A 25,273-nucleotide genomic window follows, 5' to 3' on the forward strand; every position below is an offset into this window, starting at 1 on the left:
AAAAAAAATATGGGCTTCCAATGAAATATTGCCTAACGCCTCATACTTCTCTTGAGCCGCTCTTTACAGTCTAGCTACCCTTCGCAAACTGCCAAGGCTTTGCAAGAGTCTCAATGATAAGCTTAGAAGTCCAATTTAAGCATGGAAAGATTCACTTACATGACGGAAATTGTAAGGATAGCTCCCAAGAATATGGGTGAGATGAAAGAACACCATGAGTAAACTGGAAGACACGTCCTTCTCTTCTTGTTGGTAGGGAAGAGTTTAACAGCGAGAATTCCCATACAAACTATACCACCTAAAAGCCAAATGATCCCCAGCGCGTACCCAGAAACTCCTGTAAAAACTGTGGACTGCAAAAGAAAAAACGGTTGGTAGTCTTTTTTGTATGCAACACGAGAGTGCTTGATGATATATATATATATATACATATATATATATATATATATATATTATAGTCCAAAGGAAAAACCCATCACCGATGTGTATTGGCTGGCCTCTGGCGGGTAAAAGCCTTCAGGGCACTGCCGCACTGGGGAGTACACTCTTTGACCTTACCGCAAGGGACTTCACATGAGGATTTCGAACTTGTGACGGTCTGTTAACTTGGTGACATTCACAAGTTGACCCTACAAGATGAGTGAAGCCTTTGTGTGCACTTGATTTTGTATATATATATATATATATATATATATATATATATATATATATATATATATATATATATATATATATATATATATATATATGAGAAGCCTGTATCTTCAAACTGCTAAAGTGTCAAAAAAAATTTGACACTTGTTCGCTGCCGATCACGCGTGCCATCAGCAGCATACTTTTTTTAACACGCCTGAGCCTTTTAGCAGCGTCTTGACCACTAAAGCCTGGGCAAAAATCCGGGTTTTAGCAACGGTTCAAAATCGCTTTTTAAATGTCCATTTTTCAATTTTTTTTGGATGGGTGGTGTACCGCATTCGAAGGGAAACCTGATCAAAGATACCGGTTTCTCATATGTATATATATATATATATATATATATATATATGTGTGTGTGTGTGTGTGTGTCATTTTCTTTTTTTTCCAGTATAAAACACAAGTTCATGAGCCCCAACATTTTTGGGGGTTCATGACTAGAGCATATCATATTTGGCAACCAAGAAATTATCATTTATGGAGTTGGTAGTTGGGAGCTCATGAACTTGCCATTAGGCAAAAGTTTTTAGAGATCATTAACCTTGTCTCTTTTTTCGAAGCCCAAAGGAAAATGGAACAAAGAAAAACACTTACACTCCAATAATGCTTGTTGGTGAGGTTGTAGCCGCCTGTATATCTTCTAAAATGATCTAAAGGATCAATTCGATTCGTCCCGTCCATTACCGTCGAATCTGAATCCTGTGCTGATCCTCCCAACGCGCTGAGGAAGCAGAAAAAGGAAACCATATTATAATGGTTAGACCTTTTAGTCAAGTCATTTGTGAGACAATGATCAATTGACAAACCAAAACAAAGCCAGTCACATGACTCCCATATCATGAAAATGTACAGTAAACACCTAAATACAATACGCATACCAGGAGAAGGTTAAAAAAAAAAACTCGAAATTGACTTTTGTTTTTGATAGGGCAAGCAAGGATTAGGCAGACCCCCACCAGTTACACAACATACCATTGGGTTTTGAACTTGCAACCTCCCATCACATGTTGATGTTCACTAACAGCTCCTACCAAACAAGCAGAGCCCCCCCCCCCCCCCGTTGGTAACTGGAAATTGATTTTCCTTGGGTAGATTATGGTGCTATTCGACCATGATATATATTATTTGGTTTGCAAAAATTCACTCACCAAAAGTTGGATCCAACTCAAAAAAACTAGTCCATCAATTTTCATTTATTGCTCTAGCAGGATTGAAAATGACCAATAAGTTGTACTAATCAATTTTGAGGCTAAAGGGAAACTAACCTATGTCAAGAACCTATGACAACCGTGCTTGAGAAAGAAGCCAACTATATACTTTTCCCGTAGCATTTTCCATTTTCCCGCTATGTTCCTGTTCTTTTTTTACGATCATGCATATTCTTTTCTAACCTTCTTCCAAGTTCCAACTCTCTCTATACACCTTGTCAGTTGAACCAATTTAGTAAAAACTTATTTGGATCACTGAAATAATGATGTGTCAGTCATGATGCATCCGGACTCTAAGTGTCCCTGGGTCGCAATTGGGTGGATTAACGTTATTATCAGGTTGTCCAGAATTTAGGTGGGTAGCAATAAGTCATCCAAGAACTTACCATTTAAACAAGCCTAACAAAAAAAAAGGGATACGGTCTCAAATGGGTTAGTCCATTATGGTGGTGTTTGACTCACTGGACAAAGGCCACCTGAACAAACCAGGTAGCATTTTTATGTAAACCGTGTGGGCTCAATCTACGAGAAAATCTATCCAACTAAAATATTATCTAGAAAAAGCTGAAAATAACAAGAAATAGATAAGTATTAACCAAAACAAAAAAATTAACTAAAATAAATTAAAAATAATAATTTCTGAAATTCAACTATGATATTTTCAACTCTCATAGGTCTTCCTTGAAAAGAATCATAATCTCAACAAACCTAAACTATCAGACAAGATGGCAACACCTAATTCTACTAAACTACTAAAAAGAGATATGGATCAATTACTAAGATCCAATATCTATTATAATCACTCAAATAAGAAAATATCCAAACTAAAATAAAATGGATCTCAAATAATCCAATGAAAAAAGTGAACTCGGATATGCATCACTCCGTTCCTGCATCATTCTCTTCAGGTTAGAGAAGGCTTGCCTTCAAGTCTTAACCATGTTTATTCCTCTTCTAATTGCACTCTAATTACACAAAAATAATGAACCTTTAGAACCTCTAAAAGGCATAGACCCAGTCATCCAATGGCTGGTGTAGTATGTAATCATATGAGTCTTCATGTAAAACATCAATTAAACTAGAAAGATTTATTTAAGATGCACTTGGGTCCAAATATAATCAATCAGATCCAAGCTAATCTTAATAGGACCCAAGTGGGTTGTGAGGTACAGGGTTAAATGGATAGGTTAGATAAACTATGTAGGCTGGTTCCAAGGGTTTTTCAAGAATGAGGTGGGTTTTGGTTGTAATCCAAATGGGTTAGATAGGATTTTAGGTCAAGCTGAATTGAATTCGATAAGATTTAGGATGGGTAAGAGTTAGAAATGGGGTCAAGGGCATATATAGGTAATGAAACTGGATTTGGGTCAGATACTTTAGAGTGGGACTCAAAACATGGGTTTGAATTTGATCTGAAAGATAGTTTGGAGCAAACCCAACTAAAATGAACTGGTGTCGGGCAAGATTCAGGTCAAGAAAATAGAAATTGGTCAATAGCTTGGAATCAATCCATAAGGAGGGAGAAACGCTCTCAGATACACACTACAAGAAACCTGTGGATTAGCGACAACCTAAATCCGACGCTAATTCGTCGCTAAACGGTTTAGCGACAGATTAGCGTCGGATTAGCGATGAATAACTTTCATCGCGAATTTTTTGACGCTAAGTAGTGACAGAACTTATCCGTCGCTACTGTCGTCGCTAATTTGCGACGGACATGATCCATCGCGAGTCCTTCGCTATTTTAAATTAGCGATGGATAATCTCCGTCGCTAATCCGTCGTTAAATTTTTAAAAAAAATTAAAAAAAAATTACTCTCTGCCAGCGCGTTCTCCGGCAGGAAACAATTTTTTTTGCACAGGCGGGTTCCGGCGTCGGGATGCTCTTCCGCAGCGAGCCAATCACGGCGGACGGCCTCAGGCGAGGAAGCGGCAGGACGAGCGATGGAGACCGGAGAGGGACACCGCCGGGAGGAGGAGGATGGCGCGGGGGAGAGGTAGCATGAGGAGGAGGAGACCGGCGAGGGGCACCGCCGGGAGGAAGAGGACGACGCGGGGGAGAGGTAGCGGGAGGAGGAGGACGGTCCGGGGGCCGATGCCAATCACGATCGAAAGGCCTCAGGCGAGGGAGAGGCAGGACGGGCGGTGTAGACCGGCGAGGGGCACCGCCGGGAGGAGGAGGATGGCGCACAGAGGAGAGGTAGCGGGAGGAGGAGGACGGTTCGGGGGCCGACGCCAGTCACGCTCGGAGGGCCTCAGGCGAGGGAGAGGTAGGACGGGCAGTGGAGACCGGCGAGGGGCACCGCCAGGAGGAGGAGGAGGACGGCGCGGGGGAGAGGTAGCGGGAGGAGGAGGACGCTCGGAGGGTTGCAGCGCATCGTCAGAGGAAGGGCGATTTAAATCAAACAGGGCGGGGGGGAAGGAGGGAGGGAAAATTTCGCGCCTCAGGCGAGATGGTTTAAATCGAAAATTAGCGAGGGAAATTTTCCGTCGCTAATCCGTCGCTAAATAGCGACGGATTAGCGACGGAAAATTTCCCTCGCTAAATCTGTCGCTAATTAGTATTTTTTGTAGTGTTTTGGCGATAGAAAATTTTTGTCGCTAATTCATCGCTAAGTAGCGACGGATTTAGCGAGGGAAATATTTTCGTCGCTACGTTTGCAAATATTTCAAATGTTAGCGACAAATAGTTTTCTTTCGCTAATCCGTCGCTACTTTGCGACGGATTTTTTCCGTCGCAAATATCCGTCGCTAATTAGCATTTTTCTTGTAGTGACAGTTGATCCAGGTCTCTTACCCATAACCAAGGAGAATCAGTTCGAGCATGACCCAGTCCTCCTTGATGTACCATCGGGTTGCTCATCGAATTGAGAGAGAGAGGGGGAGAGGGAGAGACAGAGGAACCCTTTCCCACTATCTGCTTCCACTTCCATGGCAGGATGAGGGGGAGCTCCGACAGGAAGAGGGGATGCCAGTCGGTCAGGTCTGACTGGCGGATAGTGGGTGGCTGGACTCCGATCAACGACTGGTCCTTTGTCGACTTTGCCCGTGGGTTTAGGTTTTGGATGGAGCCCTCCTTGTCCCACCATCTTCGAGAGTCTGCCTGCGGGGTTGCCGGCTGGCAGCCTGGTGTTTCGCCAGACTTGAACGACTGGTATCCACTATCCAACAGGGTCCTTGTTGGTCGAGTAAGAAGGTAAACAAGAAGAAGAAAGGGTGGACATAGGGGAAACTGGCATCAGGGACTGCTTTCGTCGATCACTGGTGGTTCGTCGATCGGATTTGGCAACGGAAGGGAAGCAAGGAACCAGCGGAGAAAACTTACCCCAACCTCCCCCACCGCCTGAGCTATCGAGCGGTAGGGAGGGGCGGATGTCAATGGCTTGCTTTGTCTAGCAGGTGCCCGACTGATGCAAGGCAGTTGGACGAGATCCTGTCAGTGGTACAATGTTGTCCCACTGAAAAATAACGAGAGAGAGGAGGGAGGGAGAGGAGCGCAACACGCCCTCTTGCTCTTTTCGCTTGTTGATTGAGGGAGGACCATCGTGGGACAGGTTCCTGCTGGCAAGGATCATCTAGCGTGAGTCTGTCGGATGGAATCTCGTCGGTGGGAGGTTGTTGTCGTGCCCGTGACTGAAGAGAAAGAGAAGGGGGAGGTGCAGAAAATGCCCTTTCGCCCCTCTCCGTGTGATACCATCAAAGAACCTCACGCTGTCAGCCGATTTTCATGTGACCGCCTTTTCTTCCTTTGCTGATTTGAGAGTTGCTTATCTTTGATCAGCGTATGTCTCAGTACATTTTTGCAGTATTTGCATGAGGATCTTTTATTTTGGCAGCATCATGAGGATAATTGCTTTGATCGGTGGCCTCATTGGGGGTCAGCTAATGGTAGAAAAGCACCTGGCGGCGGTGATGGATAGGGGTGGCAAAATCTGACACCACTCGCCAGCCCTACCCCCAACCCGCTTCTTAGCCGGGTTCGGGTTTGGCTTAAACAGGTTCATGTCGGCTTAACCCTTTTATTAAACGGGTCAGGTTCGTGTTAGGGGTATGCCAACCCACCAACCCGTTTAATAAATGGGTTAGGCGGCCGGGTCAACCCGTTTACCCGAACCCGACTCGCCAACCTGACCGGTATATCACAATATTTTAGTCACGGGTTGGCGTTCTCCATCACGGCATCAACCCTGTCAGAAGCAGCCCCTCCTCATCGTCCTTCTCTCGATCTCCCGCCGGCACACCTCGAGCTCGTCGGAGATGGGGCAGTAGTCGGCAAGCGTGATCTTGTCGTTGGAGGCAGCGACAAAGCCGAACTCGAAGACAGTAACGATGTTGAACCTCGGCACCTCCATGGCGCCATTCATCCCCGAGACCTCTTGCTCTCCAGCCAAAATCCTTACCGGAAAAACCTAGAAACCCCCAAAATCTCCTTCATACAAAAGAGTACAGAACCAATAACCCACCCCGAAGCGACACCGACCGTTCAGAAGACCACCCAAAACTGTGGAGCATTTGACCCCGCAGAAGACAAGATCTCCCACTGTCACGCCTCGAGCTCGTCGGAGATGGGGCAGTAATCGGCGAGCGTGATCTTGTCATCGGAGGCGGCGACGGAGCTGAACTCGAAGACGGTAATGACGTCGGGGCTCGACACCTCCATGGCGCCATTCATCCCCGGGACCTCCTGCTCTCCAGTCGCCGCGTCTGTCGCCAGCTTCTCCGTTTTCCACCGTTCCTTCCCCTTGTCGTCCTTGGACGCATCGCCCTTCCTTATGGAGAACCACCAACACCACCCCATTTTCGCTCTCCCTAGGGGTTAGGGTTTTGGTTGGGGGGAGAAGTTAGGCGGGCGGGTCAACTCGGTTACCCGAACCCGACCCGCCAACCCGTTTACCCGACCTGACCCATTTATTAAACGAGTTAACCGTGTCGTGTCGGGTTACTCGCTTAATAAATGGGCCGGGTTCGTGTTTGCCACAACCGACCCGTTTAATAAACAGGTTAGGCTCGTGTTGAGGTATGCTGACCCGCCGACCCGACCCGATTGTCACCCCTAGTGATGGAGGGTACAACTTTTCTAAATATTGCTTTCAATACTTTGCATGTTGCATTATTTCTTTAATCAACTCTTCCAACATCTTTTCTTTTTGTTGCTCTTTGCATGTTTACGTCAACTCTGAACTCGTTTCTACCATTCATTGTTCTTCGAATTAAATGCTTCAAGACTAGAGAAAGCAATAAGATTGACCCTCGAGTGAAATGAAGATCCTTACTCTGATACCAAATTGATGTAAATTGGGTGGGCGCAATCTATAAGAAAATCTACCCAACTAAGAGATTATCTACAAAAAGCTAAAAATAACAGTAAATAGCTAGAAATTAACCAAAACAAAAAATAACTAGAATAAACTAGAAATAATAATTTATGAAATTCAACTCTAATATCCTCAACTCTCCCAAGTCTTTCCTATATTTATAGAAAAAATCATAATCCCAACAAACCTAAACTTTCATATATGTATGCCAAACTAATAAAAGAAGATATAGATCAATTACTAAGATCTAATATCCAAATTAAAATAAAATGGATCTCAAATGATTCAATGAAAGAAATAGACCCAGATATGCATCACTCCACTCATGCATCACATTTGTCTAGGACCTGTTGTACGACTCACTCATTCCCTCTTGTACATGTTAAATACAAAGGGGACCAATTGGTTCCCACGTATCAAACATGAGATGGCACCTAGAAAAGGACCGGTTAGTCTCCACTAAGGTGTGTCCCATGATTGAAACATGCCCTAAGGGCACATTTGATTATGTGTGATTTGGTACGATGCAACTGCAAATCATGCTTGTCAAAACAAACTAGGGTTATGCATAGTGCGCGTTTGTCGCATCTCAGGATCGCATTTTCATTGTTCCATCCCCTTTTATGAAAAGAAAATGATGGCGGACACTCATTAAACAAACAAACAAAATTGGGCGAGGTCTCCCCCCCCCCCCCTCTCACACGTATCAAACATGGGATGGCACCTGGAGCAGGACCGATTAGTCGCCGCTAAGGTGTGTCCCATGATTGAAACATGCCCTAAGGGCATGTTTGATTATGTGTGATTTGGTACAATGCAACTGCAAATCATGCCTATTAAAACAAACTAGGATTGTGCATAGTGTGTGTCTACCGCATCTCAGGATCATGTTTTCATTGTTCCACCCCCTGTTACGAAAAGAAAAGGACGGAGGGACACCCATTAAACAAACAAAAAAAATCGAGCGGGGACGCCCTCCCCCCCCCCCCCCCTTCCTATCTTTGTTCCTCTCTCTCTCTCTCTCTGGCCCTTTTCTTCTTTCTTCCCCTCTCTCTCTCCCTTCTTAGTTCTTCTTCTTCTTATGTCTTTTGTTAATTTCTTTGATTGGTGCTTTGATTTTTCTTTAAAAAAATTTATTAGGGCTTTGATTAGGATTTTCCCCTTTGATATTTATTGATTAGGGGGTTTTCTTAGATTGTCATTGATAAGGTTTTTCTTTGATTAGATCTTTGATTTTTCTTTTAATTTTTTCATTGACGTTCTTAGTTTTTTTAAATAATTATGGTTTTTATTTGATTTTCATAGATTAGGGTTTTTTCCTTTGATTTTTATTGATTAGGGTTTTCTTATTGTCATTAATTAAGGTTTTTTCTTTGATTTTTTATTTATTTATGATTTATTTTATTGCATTTTTGTTTTTAATAATTTACTTATAGTTTTTGCAATTATATATAAAAATATGAATTTTTATTTTTTCTCAAATTACTCAAAATTTAAACTTTTTTTTATACTTGGATCCAGTTTGAGATCCATATTTGAGGATAAAATACATAACTTTTTGATAAACTTTCATAATTAGATTCAATATGACACCAATAAAGTATTTATATATTAATTTTTATTTTTTCTCAAATTACTCAAATTTTAAATTTTTTTTTTTAGATCCTATCTGAGATTCATATCCGAAGTTAAAATCCATGATAAACATCTTAAAACACTCATATGGTTGGGCGGATCCAATCGTACAAACGTTGAACTTGATACAATTGTTACAGAATTGATAGAACGTGTATTATGTCTGTTTTGTTCGTTGATTTCGTCCGGTCTTGAACAAAGCATCAAACAAGCCCTTAAGAAACAGTTAAGCAGTTAAAACAGGTCATTGATGAAAGGCAATTTCTCTCAATGATTGTGAAATACAGATAGGGAATATATGAACTACAAAATTTCTCTCATTCTTCGATATTGAATTATTTATTTCTGCATAGGTTTCTAGAACTGAAAAACAAAAAAGAAAAATACAGAATCTTAAACCAAGAAACTCCTGGACCTCTACCAAGGTGGTAGTGAGTTGTGACTGTACAAAGCTTGAGAAAAATTCATCAAGGCTCACAAAGTCACGCATCAGATTTGGCCGAATTGGCAAGATCTAGTCCTGCAAACCAAATTCCACATATAACGTACAAAGCTATTGCGTCCACACAATGCCCCAAACTCGTTGAAACTTTGGCTTGCTTGCCCCGACTTAGTTGCTCCGTGTGGATGACTGAGTTTGACACGCTGAAGCCTCAAGGGCAAATTAGTTATTGAGAGAGGAAAGATTCACAATTTTCAGAGAGGAGGAGGAGAAAGACTGAAAGTCTGAGATGACAGAGGGGCACATTGATATACCATCCATCCAGTCAGTCATTGGGAAAGGGGATGTGCGGGTGGGTTAGAGAGCAAATCAAGTCGTATCGGACTTTGTTTCTACGGCTTTCATCTCTGCGACACGCACAACATTATTTTCGTCGTGTTTCATGGGATGTGACTTTGAAAAGGCATGCTTTTCAAAAACACATACAGCCGCCCCCCTGTAGGAAACACCTTGACCTTACCCGTGGAAGCCGTTTTTTTAGGAAATAGCGTGTTTGCTAGGGGGCGCGCATTGCTTGTGGAATGGATGCTGCTTTTCCACCAACCATGGGGGGAACCACCTGTTTATAATGGTTGGCTTGAGCCTACTTAGGGATGGTCTAATGACCAACATGAACTGGGTCTATATATGATAGACCTTCACCGGCTTGGCCAAAGAACCGAGACTTGGCTAAAAAAGGACGCTAAATTGGCAGAGAAAGCTAAAAGGGTATTCTTTTCCTTAACCACAATCCAATAGTAAAATAGTATTTAAAACACCTGAAGGAGAATTTTGCGTCACGTTGTGTGCAACTACGTTCATGAACTGCGACGTAGTTTGTGCTAAGGGTGGCCAAGTTCATGAACTCCAAATCTTTAGTGCTAAAAGCAGCAATACTTTACTAAATAATTCTCTTCCTTGGGAGGACGAAAATAAATAGGACCACATTTTCATGTCATAAGAGAGGAACCGCTTCCTTCTAAAAATCACGCTTTCTACCACCAAACATGCTCTTGGGTTTCATAAAATTGGCCGCTTTCATATCAAGCCAAACGCATACCCAGAAAATACCAAAAAGAAGACCAAACAGTACCCTGCCCAAAATGCCATCGCAAGGGTCAAAGTGTGTTTTCCACACGAGAGTGTTTGGATACCGTGACTCGGAAATCCATTGACGTTAGGCATTCTATTTCTAGGCCATCAAAGTTCCTGAGATTGTATCCGATACACGTGTTCGGGTTCTTTTCCAAATACCGGACTTTGTTGTACATGGTCACAAGTATCGGGGATATTTTGAAAATATCACGATGTTATCATGATATTTTAAAAAAGTAATGAAATCCTAAAAGTTTAGAGATCATCCGTTTTAAACATCACAATTCCATTGCGGCATTAACACTTTTTATTTATAATTCCTTCAAAAACTTTTTATTCTTAATATAGAGTCACTAGAATATGAGAGCTGAAATATGAGAACTAGAAATATGGCCATTTTCAACACTTTTTGTGCAAATCCAACCGTGTGGATGTGATTGGCATGGCATGGTGAATTGGCTTGAAATCAACCATTGGATCGTGTATTTTTTATGAAAAAAATGTGATTTTGAATGAATATTTATGAAGATTATGAGCCATTGATTTTAAAGCCTTAAAAAATCTCGATTATACAACAATGGGATGATTCAAGAGCGGATTATTATAAAACCAAGCATGTTGATCACATCCCTACGGTTAGATTCAAGAGAAAAAAACAAAAACTCCATAAAAATCGCCTTTCACACATTAGTTCTCTCTCTCTCTCTCTCTCTCTCTCTCTCTATATATATATATATATATATATATATATATATATCAACGTTCTGAAGTTTCCAAAAAAACATATTTTGAACTGAATCGTTTACTGATATTTGGCATTGATTTTTAGCTCGAACAATTTGCTGCCAGAGTCTTAACAAGGACGTGGGATATTCGGGGCGTTCTGGGAAACGATTCCAGATATCGAGTTAAACCAAACACCGGAAATAGGAAATGCATAAGTTACAATTCTTGAATCCGAGTTCAACAAACATAGCCAAGGATCCTTTCAGAAAAGCTAACACAGCCAAGGAACGCAGGTTTCAAGTATAGTTCTAGCAATTTAACATTAAGAGCAGTGGTATTTAAGGAACCAAAAATTTCACCAGATGGAAACGCTTACCGGCCACGCGATCTCCGGCCGATCGATTTCCCTCTGATCAGCGTCTTCACAATTCACATTCGCTTCTGTGGACGAAATGACCAAGCTGCCCTTCAACCTGCTATGCCCTCCGCCGCCCGCCCCTGGAATGCGAGAAACGAGAATCCTGAATTCTGGAGAGAGAGAGAGAGAGAGAGAGAGAGAGAGAGAGAGAGAGAGAGAGTTCTTTGAAGGTGCAGCAATGCAAATTTATACAGCGAGGGGTTTACCAAGGTGCGCTGAAAATATAATATCCTCTCTTTCATGAGGGTATAATCGTCCAAATAAAAAAAAACTCAGGTGCGCTTTGCTCTACTTTTCTTACTCTTCACGGCTTGACGGCCGAGAGTCTACCACACTGAGCTAAGACGTGACGAAGGATTTCAATTTTTAAATGACTAAACTATCCTACACCCGTGTGCTGAAAAAACTCAAAGCTTCTAGATCTTCCGTGATCGGAAGATAGATATTCTCCATTTTCTTGGGAATTGAAAACTATAGAACAACCATAAGTCTAACAAGGAGGAATCTATATCGTACTAGAATTTTCCGGTGACACATTTGATTTTCTCACCAGAATTTCGATGAACTCCGGCCATCCGTCTCCGCCCATTTCGCGTAGGTCGCTGAAGCCGATTCTCACGGGGAAAGCCGGTGACTCTTTCCCCCGGCTTTTTCGTTTTTGAAAGCCGGTGCGGGATACCTCGTCTCCGACGAATAAACTCGCCCGATTCTCGAATATTTCATCAGTAACTCGTCTTTCGATGTTGAAAAAAGATCGAGAAGGAGAAAAAGTGCTGAAAATTTTTGATCGGATTCTAAAGATTTCAGCTTTTCCTGACCCGGACTTTCGTTCTCCACAGGCGAGGGGATTTCCGAATTCCCTTACCGAAAAAGCAAAAAACTTCAATACACGGATTTCGAACTTCCATACCGTTTTTTCCGGAAGATCTCGGAAGAAGAACTCGACCTTCCGTCAGGAAGGCATATGTAGATCTCCCGATGCCGGTGAACTTTTAACTCCAAAAGAATTTCTTAGTATTACCTGCGTTTTCTGGGGAATCGAAGACGGAATTTATCATCTTCCATCGGGGAAATGGCCGGAAATGAGACGATTTCAAAAAAAAACTTTGAATCGGAAATTGTCATTGATCGAATCGGATGTTAGATCGTCTCGGGCGGGTTGATCCCAGATTACCCGGTAAGGCGGGAAGCTTGGAGTCTCGCGTGTGAACTGCGCCCAAAAAGTGGAGGAAAAGAGATCTTGGAGGAGAAGGAAAAGATGAAATTCTTTGCCTCCCTTGGTCTTCAGGGTTCTGATTCGTTTCCTACTCCGATTTTTTCTTGCTTTCGACCGTTCCTTTTTTGGCCGCCATCGACGACTTTTTTAAAACCACGAGGCCAAGGGGCGGCGGAACCGGACTGTTTCAGTTTTCATTTGCGTTTTTACGAAAAAGTCATAAATACCCTCCCTCTCTTTTACGAGATTTTCAAACCCATACTTTTGATGGTAAAAATCTGGGTGAAAGAAAGTGAGACATCATCAGGAACCGGACAGACCCGTATCCGAAAATGGTTTAGAATCTTAGACATGGACTCGATGTGTCCCACCCCACTGGATATTTTGGGGAGCAAACGGATCTGATGTGGTCCTCATCGCCGCTGACTGAATGCAATCCGAGTTTTTATCAGTAATGCCCAATTCAAACTTGAACCCGAACTAGATTTGATGAATCAGAAATGCAGATCTGAATACTAGGGTTGCAAATGCTTTGGATCTGACTTTCAAACATGGTAGGATTTGGATCTGGTTATGATGCGATCCTCTCTTAGACTGGATTCACCAAAAATGCGTCAAGTGTATCCATTTTCATGTGAAATGGATAAAATGGGTCAGGTCAGACCTAGTTCCAACATGATTCAGGACCTACTTTTTTTATCTGATTATGACCTCGATCCAACTAAGACCAACGGTATTAGTTCCATAATCTGATCCATTTATAAAACAGATATTATTTCATGGATCATATCCACCCGAAATATATGCCTTAGGTTAGATATCCAACCTAGATCTGACCCACTTGCAATGTAAGTTTGAACCTCATCGGAAAGCATTTTACGAACTCTATTTTGTGATCCATAACTGAAACTAATGTGTTGGATTCAGAAGAGGTCCAACAAAATCTAATCCATTTGCAGCCCTTCTGGATATAGATATGGTTCTTACAAAATGCTAGTCATATGCTGTCCATCTTAAATTCTGGTGGCACATACTTGTACACCAAACATATATAAACAGGTTGGATATGTATCAATCTAGCCGGATATGTATTTCTTGATCTACTCATAGTTGAGCCGTACCTGTATCCACATAATTTTGGATGTTGGATGTGGACAAACCCAAGTCCAACTCATATCTGAATTCAGATTCCAGACCATCGCTTACATTTTGGATACGGATTCAGATCACCATGATCCAGCTTGTGTTCGACTTGTTTGCATACCTAGTCACATCCGAGCAGTTCAACCCTCGTAAGAACAAGGATGACTAAGACCACCTATCTGAATCTTGTAAGGCCTCTTCCTAATAGTTCTGAATCCATGCTTAATTCAATTAATGTTGTACCAGATTGTCTCCGACCCAGTAATACTAATACTAACATTGGATCAAAACCAAACCCGATCCATTTATCCATTGGCATCAAAGAGAAGTCTTGTAAAGCCCTAAAATTTTAATCCAAAAATACATAATTTTTTTTAATACAGGGTCTTATATATGGCATTGCATTAACCGAATCAAGCTCTAAGGAATCAGCTTGTGCAAGCACCAACGTTTAATAACTCCTTATAATCGAATTCGAGATAAGATGTCGATTTGATGAAATTCATTTTATTTAAAAAGTTTGAAATCACATCAGAAATATTATTTTGAAATCGGTTAAATATTCTGAGACAGATATAGGTATATAAAGACATCTCTACTCAACCATAATTAAATCTAAACCATTTATTTCATAAATCTAAGTCTAAATTAAATAAAATAAATAAATATAAAAACCAAAAGTCTCCAATAGATCAATAATTGGTTCGCATAAAATCACCGCAGCATTCCGCAACTGCTTCAGCTCAATTATTTTGTATCTATTTGTTTTAAAATATAAAAGTCAGACTTTTTCAATTATATGCACATGTAATCAACAATCATAAGCATTCAACTCAACAATCAAAACAGTTAAGTTCAGAAAACATGATACCAAGACATATCATAGTTAACTATCAACATAATCAAGAGCATGCTTTCAACAAAAATATAATTATGAAAATGAATGTAATATTTGAAAAAGTGTTCTTATTCAACTAATGCATTGTTTTTCTTTTTTAAAAGCTCTATTGGGTATACAATGAGCAATTATAACTCATTTCAGACCACTCAGGTTATATTATGCTATGTATTTTAATTTAATCGAGTGATTGACTGAGTTACAATCTCACTAAGAGCGATCAAACATCAAGAGAAACTCCTCCAATGTCAGTTAACAGAATCGATCCTAACACTCTGCAGAGACAATAGCACACCACCTAGGACAAATTGGTAGTTTGGTCCTCTAACTCCGTAAACTATGAACCAATGAGACCTCTCGCTCATAAAGAAAAATATGGTTCACTCAAGCTATACCACCAACCCTCTCCAAGGCAGGCATGGGACCTCTGATCATGTGAGTTCGGTAGCCAATGCCCAAAATCGTTAAATATGATTCATGATCCCATGATTTCGGTAGCCAGCACCCATAAATCACTGATTTTGGTAGCCAGCACCGAAAAATTGTGTGGGGTTCTCTTTGTTAAGGTCATAGGCCAGTGCAACTAGGTAGATCACCCATATTGTGTGTATTCGGTTCATCTTTCATAACCAATGTGCATATATATTATTTTTTATAGTTTTATGCATTACACACACGACAAGTTTTATGATCATTCTATGCACAATCATGACATGATGCACTTAATCATTATCACATTATATGCAAGCATCATATGATCACATGTCATATTTTACATTACTTTATACATGTACAACCTCATATGCACACATACTACATGTCAAAGCCCTATATGCATTAACTCATATCACATGCATACCATAACCATACTATTTAATATAAATGCATGCAATATATTAATTCATGTTAAATATAATAACATAAAAGCATGCATAACCAACAAAGTGCATATCATAAGCATTAATGAGAACATATACTGATCTATAACAATTAATGTATTCCTTTGATTAAGTTCTGTGACTAAACCATGTCTTGTTGGTTTACTTTCAAAACCATGGCATCGTAATCACAAGAGTTTCAGCTCAAAACTGTAGGGACAAAATTTTAACAGCCAGTTTAAATTCTATCACGAACAAACCACGAGATGTGTTAGTTAAATATAGCAACAAACCTTGCCTAAATCAGAGTTCGGATCAGAAAAAATATTTAAGCTCCTGAACTGACATGTTCAATTCAGTCCCTCCGATAAAGCATCAGTCAAAAAATTTATAAAAATAAAAAAAAAATCTATAAAAATTATTTTATATAGTTGGACATGTCTAGAACATTTTTTCACCAAGATCGGGACTAAACTTCAGCTGTGAATTAAAATTGATAGATCGCAGCCTATTCAGGTTCTTGGATAGGCTATGCTCCAAAAATTTTCAAGTTTCGAAGCCATCTTCTATGATTTTTAATTCATAAACTGTGATGAATCTATTTATTAAATTTTTATTAAAAGTTTTTCAACATATAATCATACAAAATTTTCAGCCATAACCATGAAATAGATTAAAAAAAATAAAATCTACAAAACATAACAATTGTAAACAAAACATAACTTCTATTTTGACTTTAGGAGGCCATATTTTCTCATCCGAACCTTAAACAGAAACAAAAATTCTTTTGGAACTTTCTCTATAGGTCTGCAACATTTCTCTAAAATTTGGAAATTTTTGGCCAAACCATTTGGGTGTACGATAAAGTTCTTGAAAAGTGTTTGTGCCCATGGAAACAAGATATGTTATTTTCAATGAAAACCATGTATAATTCATATTTTCATAAAATAAACCACATAAACTTGATTTTTATAATTTGATTCATCGTAATATGATCAATATCAGTTTAAACATGCATCAACATAATTTCATGCTACATACAAAATAATTCAATGCATGGAATTGAATTTGAAACACAGAAGAAATAGTTTATTTAAAAAACAATCACTCGTACATCGAAATACGTATTAGAAAACTTAGAATTTACTTATGAGTCGAATACAAACTATGCACATGTATATAAGATCTAACAAAATGAACAAATCATAGGTTGATCATGAATTAATCAAACATAAATCATAAATAAAATAATATAAATCCTGTTTTTCAAAAAAGGCTCTCATAAACCTTAATTGGTACGATCTACAAAAATTTATTTATGAAAATAAATTCAGCCATGCGTAAAACCATAAATCAATCATGAATATAGTTTACATCATACAATGCATGAATCTAAACATGAAATATAATAGCAAATAACCTTTAAGCCTACTTTTTTTAAAAAAGAAATCCTAAATTCCTAAAATCGATATTCATTATTGAGGGTTTTATTTTCTTTTTTAGATTTTATTTTAATTAAATACCATAAATATCAATTTCAATATGATTTAAACATGTTGATCATATCAAATACACATCCAACACAATCTAAAAATATTAAACATGATTTATACAAATTATGAACAAGATTTAGGTTTTTCTAAAAATTATTTTTGGTAAAACCCCATTTTTGGGTCTCATAAGCCTCCAAAACCCTGGATATCGGTCTAAGCACGTAGCTAGAACTGATATCCCATCAAATACATATCGGAAGCTTTATTTTAACATATGGATGCATCCTTGGTGCTACTTATACACACAAAAGTCTAATGTTTCCTACTTGAAAATTTTAAAAAACAGAAAAATCATCGAATGTAGTAGCTTCACCACCTTCATGTTGCAGCTCTAATGGCTGTCACTCCTCTACATATATGGATTTCTCTTCTAGGGTCATGGGTGAGGAAGAAGAAGAAGAGAAAGAGAGAAAAAAAATATAGGAGGAGAGAGAGTGGTTTAGAGAGAGAAAACTAAGAGAGAAGAGAGTTATGAAAGAGATAGGAGAGAGATGAGGGGGCATGTGCGGGGATCCTTTTATGGGCCCTCTCCCACCCCAATTCACATTGGAATGGGTCTATCTCTCTCCTAAAATCGTGTGGGTGGGGGAGAGATATTTTAAAACTCCTATCTATTTAAGCTTCCTATTTTGACTTTAATTTTTCACTTATTAATTAACTAATTAATTAAGAGAGAGATAGAGAGGTGGGGACATCCCACCCTTTTCTAGAATCTTCTCATTTTCTAAGAGTCCCATCAATATGGGCTCTTAAGCACTAGGTGGGTCCCACAGGGGTTGCATCCCACCTAGGGTCCAATCCAATTGAGATTGGATTCAAAAGTCATTAATTATATCCAATCCAATTGGGTTGGGTCCAATTGACATTAATTAGGTCCGATTTCACTAATTAAATTCAAGCCTATATTGGGTTCAAATACTAGGGTTTAGATCCATATCCAAAATCCACAACTTCAAAACTATTTGGAATCTTAATACAATTTAATTAAAAATATGCTCATATATATTTAACATAAAATTCCTCTATTCATTTAATATATGAAAAACTCACAAGTGATAGGTCTTGTCAATACGAGACAAATAAAGGCCATCCACTACCTATTTTCTAATCGTAGCTGATGTTGTCCTAGACTCTTGGGCATTGTGAGGGGATGAAAAGAATAAGGCTTTGGGTCGTGTTCCTAAATGACTTGAATCCATTTAGTGAGATTTGGCAAAATAGTTCTAGCTCCTATCAGATTAATGGTGTAGACACAGTGTTATGATTTCACAAATCACATCCAAACATGGACCAGTAGATCTAACTTGGTTTTCATGTAAATGTATGTTTTATTAGGACAAATGGCTAACTAGGCCTGAGTTTGGCAATGACCTTCATATGTACAAATCTAACTCCATAGCTGATTAGGCTGCACCTGAACCTGGATATGACCTGAATCCAACCTATTTACATCTTTAATTTGTGGTTGTGAGCCCATACTTAGGGAGATGCCTAGTTACATTTGTTAACATATCAGGTGTGACCCTGTCCTGACCCATACCAGATATGGTAACATGAGAGTTTGGTAACAAAGGGTTACGATTGACTATCCAGGTCGTACTAGGGTTGGTAAGCAAGTTGAACAAACTGAACACAACGTGTTTATGCTCCACTTGTTTTCCATTAAAAGGTGATTGAACTCATGCTTATTTTCATGTTTAGACAAGTCGAGCTCGAGTTGACATTTAGCTACACGAGCAAGCTCGTGTAAAATGAGTATATATATTTTATACAATAAAACCAATGAGATTTCAACCCAAACCTTTATTTTGAGATGCATCTACTATATCCAGTTGTACGACATAAAATTTTATCAAATACATTACACTTAAAATCTGCGAAAAATGATTGTATTGTACAACAAAAATAACATGTTTCTCGAAATACCCTATAATTTTTAAAATTTGCCCGATGTCTAAATTCTCAATGTCTAACTTCTGTATGACAATTTTACCCTTCACATGAGCGAACCTCTTGAAGTTCACATGATATATCAGTACACTCTTTGGGTATAGCAAACTCTCATTAAAAGACAGATTCACACATTTTTTTGCATACCACACAAAGTTCGCATAAGTATATTTGCAAACTTTTTATAATTGACATATGTCAAAACTTTACAAATATTTCACTAAATTTGCATATATAATACGAAGTTCGCATAAAAAAATATGTGAATTTCTTATAATTGAAACTTATAGAAACTTTCCAGACTAACATCGCATATGTAGTATTAAATTTGCATAACTAAATCTGCAAACTTTTTGTAACATCATAAATATTCCACTAAATTCGTATATATAGTATAAAGTTTGCATAAACAAATCTACGAACTTTCTATAACTGAAATTTATCATAACTTCACAACTATTTCACTAAATTCATATGTATAGTACGAAGTTCGCATAACCATATTTACAAACTTTCTTTAACTGAAACCAGTCAAACATTCATAAATATAGTACAAAGTTTTTATAACCAAATCTGCAAACATTCTGTAAAGAAACTTGTCAAATTTTCAAAAATATTCTACTAAATTTGCATATATAGTATAAAGGTCACATAGAACCATGCAGGCATGAAAGGGAGGTAAGCCCCGAGCTTCAAGGCATGAAGCCCAATATCATTCATGATGTAAAAGTGTGTGTGTGTGTGTGTGTGTGTGTGTGTGTGTGTGTGTGTGTGTGTGTGTGTGTGTGTGTATTGGCTACACTTGTGGGTAAGAAACTCTTAGTAAAAAAATATAATATTTTTTTTATTTTTTTGCACATCTAATCATCCAGATGTGACCTACATGTTTGGGTTAGTAGAAATCGACAGTTAGTTTATATTATTCCACCGTGTATGTAAGATTTTTAAAGGGTTGAAAATTCAACGACTGGCAATGTACTAAAATTTCAACCCTCATAAGATACTATTTGTGTGTGTTAAGGAGTCCAATTAGGAAATGGATCCCACGCTTCACCAAGTGGGTAATGATCAGTCCAATTTAATCGACTCTTGAGGACTCCTAATGTGAATGAGGTGGCTAATGTGGTTGGACTCTTTACAGGAAAAGACACCAGCTGGGATAAAACATAAACACCTTTAAAAGGATTGTAATCCTAAACAACATGCAACTCCTCATGTAACTCTCTATATAAAATAATATCTCCCCTCTCTAGAAAACATTGAGAAAGAGAAAAAATTAGTTTTCCCTTCATGAACGTAGACATGTGCTTGGTCGAACCACATTAAAATCTTGCTCATGTGTGAGTGTGTGTTTGTGTTAACTTTATTATAGTATCAAAGCCTCTCAGAAATTATGATCTACTAAAATGCATTCACTCAATGTTCTCGATCATCATTAGGCTTAGTGTGCTCTCTTTAGAAATCAACATCCATAGTTGTAGAAATCAGCAACATCATCACAACTTTAAATGATCATTTTCCCTTGCTCCCAACTCCTACATGCGTGCAACATTTGTTGTATGTAAAGTTGTCTACGAACAACTTTCTCATATGGGAATCACAATTTATCCCATTGTTGAAAATCTATGGGTTTGTAAATGAAACAAAACCATGTCCTAATGAATATTTGAGTGTGCCTCAAAAAGAGGCCGAGAAAAACCCTGAATATATAAAGTGAGAATATATAGATCAGTTGCTACTAAGTTGGATCTTGTCTTCATCAACTGACATTATACATTGTCAAGTTGTGGGGTTAACAACCTCATATCATGTGTGTAATACGTTAAGAAAAACTTTTGATACTCATTCTAGAGCCAAGGTACAACAACTCAAGTATCTCCTTCAAAACCAGAAAAAGGGTTCTTATAATAGCACGTTATTTTCATAAAGCCAAAGCATAGCTCATCAGCTTGCTATAGTAGAGATTCATTTCCAACGAAGATGTTCATATGCATATTCTTGTGGGACTCCCTATGAGTGAATATGGGTCATTGATAACAGTTCTAAATGTTAGACAAGACCCTATTAGTCCTGAAGACCTTCTGAGCATGTTGTTAATTCATGAAGCTCAATTGCATAAGTCGAAGATCTCAAACCACCTGCAACCAACTTGACCTATAAACCGCCTAATCAAACACAGTTGCAGGGAGGTTGTGACACTCAAAATTGGTTCAACCCCTCACGTGCCAAAGGGAGGCGATATCCTAATCAATTTGGTCCAAGTCGTGGATACAATCTGTTATATACCAAAATCTAGAGGAGGTGCCAGATCCGGAACCCCAGGATCCAACATCCAGTCAAGGGGGTCTCTCAAGTCAAAGTGAGGTCCTAGGAGGTGATGTGGCAACTGACATGGCAGATCTACATAGAGCAGAGTCAATAGACATGCCATCTTCCTATTCAAGCTAGGGAGAAGGGTATAGGTCCCATAGTTGTGACACATGACACACCAGCAGAGCTCCTTACAAGAACAACAACTTTCCTTATGAGTGAAGACACTTGGCATAAAAAAAAAGAAGAAAAAGAAACAAAGAAGGCTACATGAGAGGTAGCCAAAGTCAAACAATGAGCGCTCATAAGGTGGGACATTTTTTAAAGAAAGAAGCAAAGAAGAAAGGAAAGTGAGGGACACCCTTACTTTTCATAAAGAGGGGTAGGACACCCCTGTCCCCTTCTTTCTTTCTATTTTGTGTTGAGTGTAGCATTTAGATGGTTTTCATTCTATTTAAATGAGGTTTTGAGTAACTTAGTTAGGTCTTAGGATTCGGTTAGGGAGGGACCCCTGTCAAGCTAACTGACCCCCTCTCTAGTATAATTCTGACTGTCAGTTAGGATTTTGTTTTGACAGTTAAAAGGTATATAGAGATTTGAGTTAGATTTTCTATTTTGGATTGAAGCTGGACCCAGACCCTGTCCAAACACTATAAATAGAGTCCTTGAGGTCCCCCTTTTGAGATATTAAATTAAGGAATTGACTCTCTCTGGACGTCCCCTATCTTGGATGTTTCTCTCTCTTTTTCTTTCTTTTTCTCTCTCTCCTACTCCTCTTTGTTCTCTCTCTGATTCACGTAAGGACCAAACCCTCAAGGGTTGGTCGTTCACCTTTGTTGGAAGGCCTAAGCTTTTCTAGAGTCTCAACTGCGCGGTCTTGCTTTTCGTTGAACCCATCGGCATTGTTGTGTTCTAGATCATGTGCAGGAGTTGAAGATCATACGAGACACCATCCCAACTTGTTATAGACTTTCTAGGTACCCCTAAGACCCATCTATAGCCTTAGATTCACTTTTCCATATTTTTTAAAACCTGAAACCCAAAACTACACCTTATCGGGTATCTGATTTGATCGTTTTGCCCATTCCAAACTTCCCTGAGCTCTTGCAGCTTCTTCCTCTGTCTAGCACGTATCTCAGACCTTCCCACACATCCCTAGACTCTTCTAGATCTCCTAGATCTCCTAGATCAGGTCATATGTGTAACACCTTAAAAATTTAACCCAAAAATATAGTTACCTTTTTCATATAATAAAAATACATTTTTGCTACAATTAGAATTTCGGATGGGTTACAGGCATTTTAACTTAGCATGGGACTGAATCTATTCTCTGTATAGGACTTGGGTCCAGAACCAAAATGCAAATCAGTTCTAACTCAAGAATCTAAATCCAAGATGTAAATTAGGCAATATAATTTATGAACCAATTATCAAAACGAATTAACAAGTCTTTATATTCAAAATAAATCTCGAATCTGAAATAGTTGATTCTTGGCACCACTCATAGTATCCGGCCATCATTCCACCTTGTTTACTTATTACTTGAATGTTTATAATGTAGGAGTTAGACTCATCGAGTCTTAGTAGGAACACAATAACAATGTATGTACATACATAACCAAGTATATATGAAATCATACATTCTTTCAGAACATGTATAATGCAACATAATAATCATAAGGCATTCAACTGGACAACTATAGTAAATAAATTCATGCAGCATAGTACAAAATATGAACATATCCATGATTAAGCATCAATTTAACAAACATTAACCTTAAAAAAATGTTAGGTAATATACGATAATTCAAACATGCTCGCAATAACACAAAATGCTTGAACAAATGCATAATGCATGAGGTAAATTTTATCTTTCTTATTGACATTTACTTTTGAATGCATGATCATGCTACGTGCAATTAATTTAAATTTCCTCCTAACCCTTTTGTGAGTACTGTTCATAGGCAAAACTCGAAGTACAAGGCAATACCATGAGTATTTTCACTCACACATAATTTATATTTTAATAATTTAGTATGCACATGTTCCTCAGGCCAACATCAGAATCACCACTTTAGATGGCCACCGTCAGAGAATCGCCACCCTAGACGACCACCGTCAGAGAATCATTACTTTAAATGACACTGCTTGGTATACCAATAATGCTTAACAGTTGAAGCCAAATCACACCATTCTCGGGTCTCAATAGTGAAAAATATCCTCTACTATTGTGGCTGATGACACAAGCTCCAATGTCGTGTTCTTGAAAAAAACTACACCATGGAATTTAGTACTACTTTGTCCCCCACGACAGTCATTCAAGGATCTCACCTTCGTAGAGGGCAACCAAGGAGAAAAATTAGCACATGGATATCTTTTACATCTTTAACTATTATGCATTCTTTTCACATATAATAGTTTTAGATCCACAATATCCATAGCATGCACTCATGCTACATGAGCTCTATATCTATCCCAAACATGCATATCATCTCATGCATCATCCGATTTGGCGATCTTTTCGCTCGAAAACAACAGTATATCCATCATGTGCTAATATGTGCCAATAAGCAAACATGTGTCATTCATCATATGCATCATGACAAAATTTAAACTTTGTGTTCAATATAATTTTCATAAAATATTGCACTAGTACACAACTTCAATAAGCCCACATGTTGCTCAACCACATGCCACAAAACATGTTTGTATACTTATGACACCACATTGGTTCTTTTAACTACTTACTCATTCATGTTCTTATGAGCATTCAAGTGTACATGCATGATTTTATGACTTATTTCACCTGATCACATACCACATATCATAACATTATGATGCATATTATAACATCATGTTGCACACTATAACATCAAGACAGAATTTATATATTTACATTATAATAGAATTTTATAAAAGATATCATCATACCTTAGTAGACTCACATATTGTACATCAGTATTTTATATGTCCATCTAATTTACTTCTGAAACCATCACATGTTCATCTGGTTCACTTTTGGAACCATCACATGCATTCAGACACAATCCCCTAATTCAGGACTGTTAACACGAAATTTGTTTGTTATTGTAAATTCTATAAGAAATCCTACAAAATGATTTAGGCTCTGAAATTTTAAGTGAAGGTTCTTACACATATTACATGCATATAAACAAAAACTTGGACCTTAACTCATTACAGATCAGGAATTAAAAATTTTGTAACACATTATTTTTTGGTCACAAAACAGTCTTTTACAATTCTATCTTACCAATGGAAATTAGTTATAAATCATTCAGAATGAATTCGATATTGGGATTTTTATTGTGGGTGTCTTGATATGTCTTATTCAAGCTCACAAAACCCATAATTTAATTTGATTCTAGCGGAGAACTAAAAATCTCGTAACATCTTATGTTTTTGTTATTTAATAAAATATGTTTCAAAAAATTACAAATTCTTGACCAACTTCTATGAATTTTCCTTTTCAAACATTAAGGAATCGACCTACAAGATTTTAATTATGTGTTTTTTCATATCTAGACTAACACACCTTAAAGTTTCATCAATAGATCCCAAGTATTCTAGGAGATATGATTTTTACAAAAATATGTTGTCGCCACAGACTCATTGTTAGGAGAGGATTTCTGTTTTGACTTGCAGAGGGCATATCTTTCAAACCATGATTCATCCAAATCTAGGATTTGAACTAAAATCAATTTCATATGTATGAAATATCCCCACAAACTTTTAA

General features: G+C 38.4%; 1 protein-coding gene across 7 annotated transcripts in view; it reads right to left on the reverse strand.

The window, feature by feature from the left end:
• The window catches only part of LOC149839007 (uncharacterized), an 18,596-nt gene extending 5,936 nt beyond the window's left edge, over positions 1 to 12,660 (reverse strand). For 5 of the 7 annotated variants that reach the window (XM_090002210.1, XM_090002209.1, XM_090002208.1 and 2 more), the window contains exons 1-3: positions 11,530 to 11,725; positions 1,288 to 1,414; positions 160 to 353 (exon numbers count right to left, since the gene is read on the reverse strand). In XM_090002210.1, the coding sequence (XP_089858336.1) occupies positions 160 to 353; positions 1,288 to 1,374 (281 nt within the window). In that variant the 5' untranslated portion in view covers positions 1,375 to 1,414; positions 11,530 to 11,725. Of the gene's footprint in view, positions 1 to 159; positions 354 to 1,287; positions 1,415 to 11,529; positions 11,726 to 12,121; positions 12,450 to 12,592 lie in introns of those variants that run through there. The other 2 variants (XM_090002205.1, XM_090002206.1) reach the window with 2 other exon arrangements.
• Positions 12,661 to 25,273: the final 12,613 nt, after the last annotated feature.

The sequence above is a fragment of the Nuphar pumila genome, chromosome 4 (genome assembly GCF_984573655.1).
Source record: "Nuphar pumila chromosome 4, dmNupPumi1.hap1.1, whole genome shotgun sequence".
Taxonomy (NCBI): Eukaryota; Viridiplantae; Streptophyta; class Magnoliopsida; order Nymphaeales; family Nymphaeaceae; genus Nuphar; species Nuphar pumila.